The 7925-nt window shown below is 42.7% G+C and overlaps 1 protein-coding gene across 6 annotated transcripts in view; it reads right to left on the bottom strand.

Moving 5' to 3' along the window:
* Positions 1 to 2701: 2701 nt before the first annotated feature.
* FGF13 (fibroblast growth factor 13) overlaps positions 2702 to 7925 on the bottom strand; it is a 309179-nt gene continuing 303955 nt past the window's right edge. For all 6 annotated transcript variants that reach the window (XM_071569290.1, XM_071569285.1, XM_071569291.1 and 3 more), the window contains one exon: positions 2702 to 7285. In XM_071569290.1, coding sequence (XP_071425391.1) covers positions 7149 to 7285 — 137 coding nt within the window. In that variant the 3' untranslated portion in view covers positions 2702 to 7148. The remainder of the gene's footprint in view (positions 7286 to 7925) is intronic.

Raw genomic sequence — 7925 nt, 5'->3', positions numbered from 1 at the left:
TTAACTCAGTTATCAGAAGAGATGGTTGGATGAGCAGACAATTAAAACAAGGAGAAGCTCAGAAGAAAAGTTCATCAGTACATTAGAGAGACAATGGGGGAAAGTAAAACTATTTCAAGTACCATTTGAAGGAAATCATTTGGGAAGGAAATAGGATTAATTAGGTTTTGAAACACTTGATTGTGTTATCTAAAAGTATTTCATAGATTAACGCTGTTAAATACTTATGCATGAGGTAATGTCTGAGGTTCTTCAGCAACAGAGTGAATTGCCGGTGTAGATAAAGGAACTTCAGACTGGCATGGGACTCCAGACTTACCAGAGTCCATGGTGTATTCTGTGACTGAGATTAGGATCAGGCCTTGAGACATCTGCAACAGAGGAATCTGAACTGTGCCTTGTTATTTTGCTGTACTGCCATGGGTCAGGGTGTGAGCTCAGTCCTGCTAAACTCAATGAGTGACAGTGGTTTAGTTGCTTTTCATGCAGAATGTGCCCCACTCTCTGATCCTTAGGCTTCCTTCCCTCCTACACTTCCTGTTATTGGTCTTGTCCTTTTCATGGTAAGGGAAGTCAAAACTTTTACTTCATTGCCCTAAAACATCTTTGATGGAGCAGAAGAGTGACCTGGAGGAACATGGGGTAAAGCCACTGTTACCACAAACCTCCCTGAACAGGAGTAATTCTCCTTCTGACATTTTACCCCTGTTACCTCTTCCCTGGCATGTGTGTGCAGCACTGGGGGTGCTCCAAGTGTCCTTTGTAAGGTTTCTGAGTATAACACTAATTCATGTAAACTTTTATAGCCTCTCTTTTTCCTATTCCTTTTGGGAAGTTGTCTGAAAACTTCTTTCTTCCCCAGATGTGTCTCCCCAAGGTTCTGTTTCCAGGGCTGATTCTGAGCTCACATTAGGAAAAAGTTTGGCTCAGACTTCAATAGGGTTTCCCTCAAAGTTAAATATAGTGTTGTTTGAAAACCCTGAAGCAGCTCATGAGTTGTTTTCTATATGAAACTTCCCTGCTGCAAAGGTTTGGGCAATGCAGTCTGTGCCCCCACTCCAAGCCCAGGGCTCTATTTTGTATAACCAGCTCCAAACCCCAACTTAAATCTATGTGCAAAGGAATGGAGAAAGAATGGTCTGCTCACCCCAGTGGGATAGGACTTTTGTTTGTGCCTTAGATTTATTTAAGGTGTGGGTGAAGAATCAGGACAAATTACCTTACTGAGCTTTTCAGTCTGTTCTCTAATGAATTATTTTTTAACAGGTGCGAGTCATGGTTCTCCCAGTGCTGCTGCTGCCACTGCCATTCAGCCACAGCAAGCAGCATTTCACTGTCAGTGCCTGAGTAGTTCTTTTTCCTGAAAAGCCCCTTTATTCACCCCAGGCTCTCCTGGGATCCTGTTTTGAGCTGAGCTATCTCCATGCAGGAGCAAAGAGAGAGTGTAAAAGCACTGCCAGTCTGCTGTGTGCCCCCCAAAGAATGCCATCAACAGCTCAGATCAGCCCTGATCAACATCTCATCAAATCTACCAGCTCTGTGTGCTACAAATGCCAGGACAGGGACAACTCTTCCATCAAACACAGACGTGATGCCTCTTGGTGGTGGGTGGACCTGTGACCTTGTCCTCAGCAAAGGGACAAGTTCAGAAAATGAGTGTGACAGACAGCATATAATGCTGAGAAACCCATGGGACGTGAAAGCATTCATCCTGCTCCTCCAGTTGTTGAATTTAAGAGAGACATGCCAAATATATCTGGGGAAAAAATTAGGCCTGTGGGTGCTTGAAAGGAATTTTCCATACGTGGTATTTAATAATCTTAAATTTCAAATCATTAATAATGATCTTTGAAGGGAACCCTATAAACTGTGTTCTAGTTCCTGATGAGATGGAATAATTTATTACATCAATTTCTCTGATTAATGTAAAACGTGTTTCAAATTTGGGTTTTCCTTTAATATTTAAACTTCCCCTTGAGAGGAGCTGCAGAAGGTGACCGAGTGCCCCCCACACTGATGTGGCATGTCCTCAAAGCAGGGTAAGATCTGCTACCCAAGCCAATCAGCAATTAAAGCCATCATACAGCAGCTTGTTACAGGATCCAGTTCTTGAAAAGGCATGAACCAGGAAAGGGCAGGGCTCCACAACTCTGCTCACTCATGCCAGGGAAAGAGAGTTTCTTATAAATTTACTCTGAAAATGGGTTTATGTTCTCAAGAACATCTCCCCCCAGAAGAGTTGAAAAGAGGCCAAAGCTGGTGTTATTCAGGGTAAAGTGCATGGCAGGCCTTTTTCCTAAGAAATCAAATTATTTTAAATAGGCTTTCTATTGTACTCACATATCATTTTTGCAGAGCCGAAGTCAGACTAAACCATGATGGGTTTTTTTCTTGGTCTTATACCATGTAGGAAACTAAGCTCCAACCTTTAGAGTAGCCATTCCCTGAGCTGGTAAAATGCATCACACTTTCTGTGTCCCTCATGGACCATGTCAAAGCTACAGAAACATCTGTGTTGGTCTTGGCTTGAGCACTCAAGTAGTCCCTCTCCGGTTCAGGGAGACAGAGAAGTAGTACAATGTTAATACAGAAGTGTCTATATCCCAGGAAATGCTCAGTGGTGGTGTAGCACACCAGTGGTGGGGTGGAGAGCCCTTAAATATCTGAAGTGATAAAAAATCAGAGCCCAGACAAGAGGGAGTCTGTTTTAGAGAGAATTATTTATTAGAAGATAGGAGGTTATTACGTACAGATTCTGTCCTGCAAAAGTGTCCTGGTCAAGGATATGTCAGGGAGACGTTTAAACCCATTAGAGCTGGCTCTGGTCTCCATGCAGAGATACTCAAGACACAGCAGAGCTCTGCCAGACCTGGCTCTCATGCTGGTGCTCAGCTGGGGAGAGGCCTGGCGTACCACAGCATCCCTGAGCTCATTACACCATCTTTATCCCACTGGAAAACCTGGCCTGTGGTTTGGAAACCAGTGGTGGGGACACCAGATGGTGCTGCAGAAGGGGCACTGTTCTTCCCTGGGCTAACCTGGAGATATTTTCCCCAAGTAGGGAATTGTCTTCCATCGTGCCAGCGATGAACATGGCTGAGCTAGTGGCTACGGAGATACAACCATGCTATGAGGTAGCATGAGGTAAATGAAAAGAAAAAAAAGCAAAAAGCAGAAAGATCTCTGTGATACAGAAAAGAGCTCTTCCTACCCTCTCTCACACCAAAACCAGGCCAAGCAGCAGTGTCTGAGCCCCCTGCAGTGACCTCCAAGAAAGCAGCTCTGACAGGTGGTTTACAAAAAGCAGCAATTTTGCCTCATAATAGTTGTGCTCCTAGCAGTATCCCTCCAATTTCATGGGTGACCTGTTTTCTTTTGGATTGGCAGGTAGCATTTGTCAGCCTCTCATAAGGTCTTGCACAGCCCCTGTGGCAGCTCAGGGCTTTGCCAAGTGAAGCCCAGGTGCACCAGAAAGCTGCTGTGATGTATTTGCACCTCCTGAGCCAACTCCAGGCCCATGCTGTGCTGCATGGACTGTGGGCAGCACTGCTGGAGAGGCAGGGCCAAGCAAAATGGCAGGTGAAAGGCATCAGTCACCACCTTGGCAATAACAGAAGGGCCCGAGACCAAGTCTTCTGCAGATGGTCAGCGGCTCACAGCTAGCTTAGGGCTTGGATTCATGCCAGCCCTGAGGCTTTTCCTTATTCCAGGTGTGCATCCTACTGCACTCTGCTGTTGTACCTGTGGCAGAGCAAAGCATCTTTCCCAGTGGGTATTTTTCTTTTGCTGGAAAACCATCCAAATGGACACTTTCCCAATATCTAGCAGGTTTCTTAAAGGAAAGTATTATCCAGAAGACATCTGTGTGTCTTTTTAATTTATGGGTTCTGAAAGATAAACAAACATTCTGGAGTCTGACTCCTTAGTCTGGTCCTCTGATGAAGCCACATTCTTTTCCTGTCTTAACTTTTCTGGTTGGGCTAGAATATCACCTTCACTTACTGTCTGTAAAGTCACATTTAACTCCGATTTTCCTTTTTAAATCCTAGTTTTGGCTCCAGAGACTACATGTAAAACCCTGGGTATAATCTCCCACTTTTCTTGTAGAGTACATGAGCTTTTGTCTACTATCAGGACTCTATCAAGATTATTGCCCTTTCAGTCCTCAGTAATCTGAAGGAAAAATTATTGTTGGAACATGTTTGAAAGAAATTTAGTGTAATTGTCAGAACCGTCTGTTTATGGCTCATCTATCACCACATCTGTCTTCTCATCTTCATCCAAGAGTGGCCTTTGTTAGCTTGGTATATTAGAAAGCTTTGGAACTAGAGATTTGGCAGTGAATGCTCACAGCTGATGCCAATGTCAGTACAAAAGATGGGTCAGACTACAGATATCAGAGGGATTTGTGGGACCAACATTTTCCTTCCATTGCAGATGACCTTCAAGGCTGGAGGTACTCGGGATGGGGAATAACAGGAAGATTGCAACTATAAAGCAGAGCAGCAGAGCTCCAGTTATATTTAGGATAGTAAACACTCAGCACTGAACTAGCTTTGCTACAACTATGCCTGTTTTTAAATAAGGTTTTATGTTCCTAAGGCACTCAGATTCCTTTTTTTGGAACATGAACCCCAGTAAATTTGATTTTTGGGGATGGGAGGGCTAAGAGAAATGTTTCCCAAGGGCATCCCCCACTTAGTTTAAGGGAACAGGTGCTCCAGACTCACTGAGATATCCAAACCTCTGGAGTAATCACGACCACATCTTCAGTTTTTAAGAATTTCTATGGCACTAGTTGTGCTCCCACTTTCTTCACCCTATGGAAAGGGAAAAGCTGGGGTCCCCTCGGTCCACTGAAGGACAGCAACACCCTGCTCTAATATGGGAGCTCAGCAGGCCAGAACTCTTTACCAACTATGTGCCACAAAAAGATGAATCTGGGAGTTCGATCTGAAACATAATCTCCTTTCCTCCTCTCTCAGCCCTAACTTTAAAGAAAACTCAAGCACTGACCCAGCTGGTTAAATTCCAGCTTGGTCAAGTGGGAGGAACACAGAGCAGACAACAGAATATCTGATTTTACTTTCAGATTTCTGGGTGGATTTTTGCCTCCATTTCCATTATTCCCTTCCAGAACTGGTTCTTCAGCCACCCATGATGAAAACTTGTCCCTGCTAGGACTTTTTGAAACACCTTGGGTGAAATTCACCCATCAGAGCTGCCTGAATGTTGTAGGTAAAAAAAGTTTTCGTGGATATTTTCGGAGATAAAAGGCAGGAGAGAGGGGTATTTTCTCTCCAGAGAATGTGCACAAAGGCAGAAAGTATGGGAGCCTTTTTCCTCAAGACCAGATAAAGCTGGCTGATAAATGTACCTGCAGTGATGCACAGCAAACGCTGAGTATCCTCCAGGTGCCACCAGGCACAAGCAGTGCTGGACTTACCGGATCTCTTTGGGACCCCTGTGCCGAGGGCTCTGAGAAGGTTTGCTGCGAGGTAGGGCTACGTGGCTGCACTATGGAAAGTCTAACAGGGAGGGCAGACACGGAAAAGCTGGAAAAGCTTAAAGCAGAGAAGTGCAATTCACTGGAGCTCCAGCAGCGCACGGCAGGGGGATCGTTACCAAGACTTTGTGGCACTTAATTGTCACTGTGTTTTGAGTATCTCAGCTGGGCACATAAGACCAGTTCTAACAATATCAAAAAGAAAGAACATGTTCTAATTTGTATAGTGTATGGCATTACAGGGCAATGACCCATCACACAGAAAGATTTTGAACATTAATTACAGTATCTTTTATAACATTATAATTTAATTGCCAATGCTTTTCCCTTTAAATTAATCATGGATGTACAGCATATAATCAAACAAGCTTTTTTAAAAAGTACATCTTAATACAAATAGTTTATTCAGTGCCTGGTTGTGTATACAACAAATAGTAACTCTTTTGTACCAGACAGAAATCTGCCTGTACAGAACTAATTCAGTTTTGGAGCACAGAATCCAACGATGATTAATGCACAAAATCTTACACATCATGCAACTCTATGCCAATATTCCAACTTTCTCCCATGCAACAGACATGATGACCTAAATGGAAACCTAACTACATTTTTTAAACAATTGTTTCCAATAGCATGTATAAGTATATGTTGTTTAGGGGTAACCTGTCCTAATGCTTCCTCCTACACAATATTCACGTGCCCATTACAGTGAAAGGACTTTTACAAATAAGACGTTTCTTATAAAAAAATTAAGTCACCTTAATTCCACAGTTTCTGTCTTTAGAAAAGAAGCCACAACAATAGTTTAACATGACACACAAAATGGAATTAAGAGAAATCTACACTGGAGGATAATTTTATCCCTTTTTGTTAACTTCCACTTGGGATAACAAAACAACTCAATTCCTACAGACTGGGGTTAGCACAAGAACTTTACCAGAAACTACAAATCTATAAAAATTTATAATTCATTGTGTTTAAAACCACAAGAACACTGTTTGCTTGAGCCTGAGACACCAACTCTCAGTTCCAACCCTGATTTTTAAATTATTTTTTAAAGACATAGCTTTAAAGACCCATTGGAGTTCAGAAATCAAAAAGTTGCACTATTCCAAATTAAATGATATATTTTTTATCAAGCCTTAGATATAAAACGGTAAGCCAAGGAAACAACAGAGTTTACATATTTGTTTTTTGTTTGCCCCTATAAAACATACAAGCATTAAAATTTCCTTTGAAGAGCAAAAGTGGTCTTTTTCTGAGTTGGAAAGCAAATTCTTATCAGCAGTGAATGCTGTGAAATGTTTTTGTTTCAGATTCCACAAAGCATAGAAGAGAGAGAGAAAGAGAGAAAGAAAAAGTGAGAGAGAGACAGAGCCGGACATTTCTTCTCCAAGATTTATTCCGCAGTTATGTTTGCTGGCTATCCAACTGACTTGTGATATGCACAAGCATATTCTATATTATTGGGGTATATCCTTTGACAACCAGTAGATCTAATGGCTGATAAACGAGTGACCTATGCAAGTTCGGTGGCTTGTCCTGGGCAATTGAACGTTTGGATGAAAGACTGCTAGTAAGAATTCAACTGCATCCAGAGGTAAGGTTCTGTTTAGAGAGCACTTGGCTTGCCTGAACCTGGCTACGTTGACTCATTTTGACTCATGGATTTACCCCCATTTAGCACTCCTGAAACACTTCTGCTCTTTGTTGGGGTCCCACTTCCAGATCTGGAGAACTCTGTGAGATCGTGGAGGGAAGGCTCTTTGTACATGGCCACTGCAAAGCAAAAGAGAGGCAGCACGTCAGCACATGTCACGGGCTACTCAGTCTGTGGGTGCAAGTCCAGCTGTGAAGCATTGGGATTTTTTATTCAGCAATATGCAATGCAAAGAGAGAATGAAAGAACCATGACAAGTAGAACTCCTTCCCTTTAAACACTCCCTGAGAGCCTCTGAGGTCCTCTTCAACACCTTGACATTTTAGAGAAGGGAAAAACCACAGCTCCTTTCTCCCTCCCTTCCTCTCTCCCTCCCTCTCCCAATTAAACCACTTACCCAATGCAATTAGAAAATTCTGCAAGATACACCTAAGCTGATGTAAATCAAAATTTCCTTATTAATAGTGAATTAGCACTGTTGGCAGCTGTGATGTGACCTGTTACCTGTATATGTAGCCTAAGCAGATGGGTGCGAAAATGGATTTTGAGTCTTCCGTTTCCCTTGTTTTCACACCCATTAGAAGTGAAGATCAACCTCAAAATCAGTTACCAAACACCTAGTCCTAAATGTAGACTGCCAGACTAGACCAGCAACCACCCAGAGTGATGTACCTTTGAAATATCATCTCTTATTTCAAAAGGACAGTGCCTCAAAAGGCTACCTAAGACCAGACATGGAAGGCTTAACTCCTCTTAGGG

The sequence above is a fragment of the Pithys albifrons genome, chromosome 14 (genome assembly GCF_047495875.1).
Source record: "Pithys albifrons albifrons isolate INPA30051 chromosome 14, PitAlb_v1, whole genome shotgun sequence".
NCBI lineage: Eukaryota > Metazoa > Chordata > Aves > Passeriformes > Thamnophilidae > Pithys > Pithys albifrons.
Note: the sequence above shows the minus strand (reverse complement) of the source record. Positions and strands in the feature narration are given on the sequence as shown.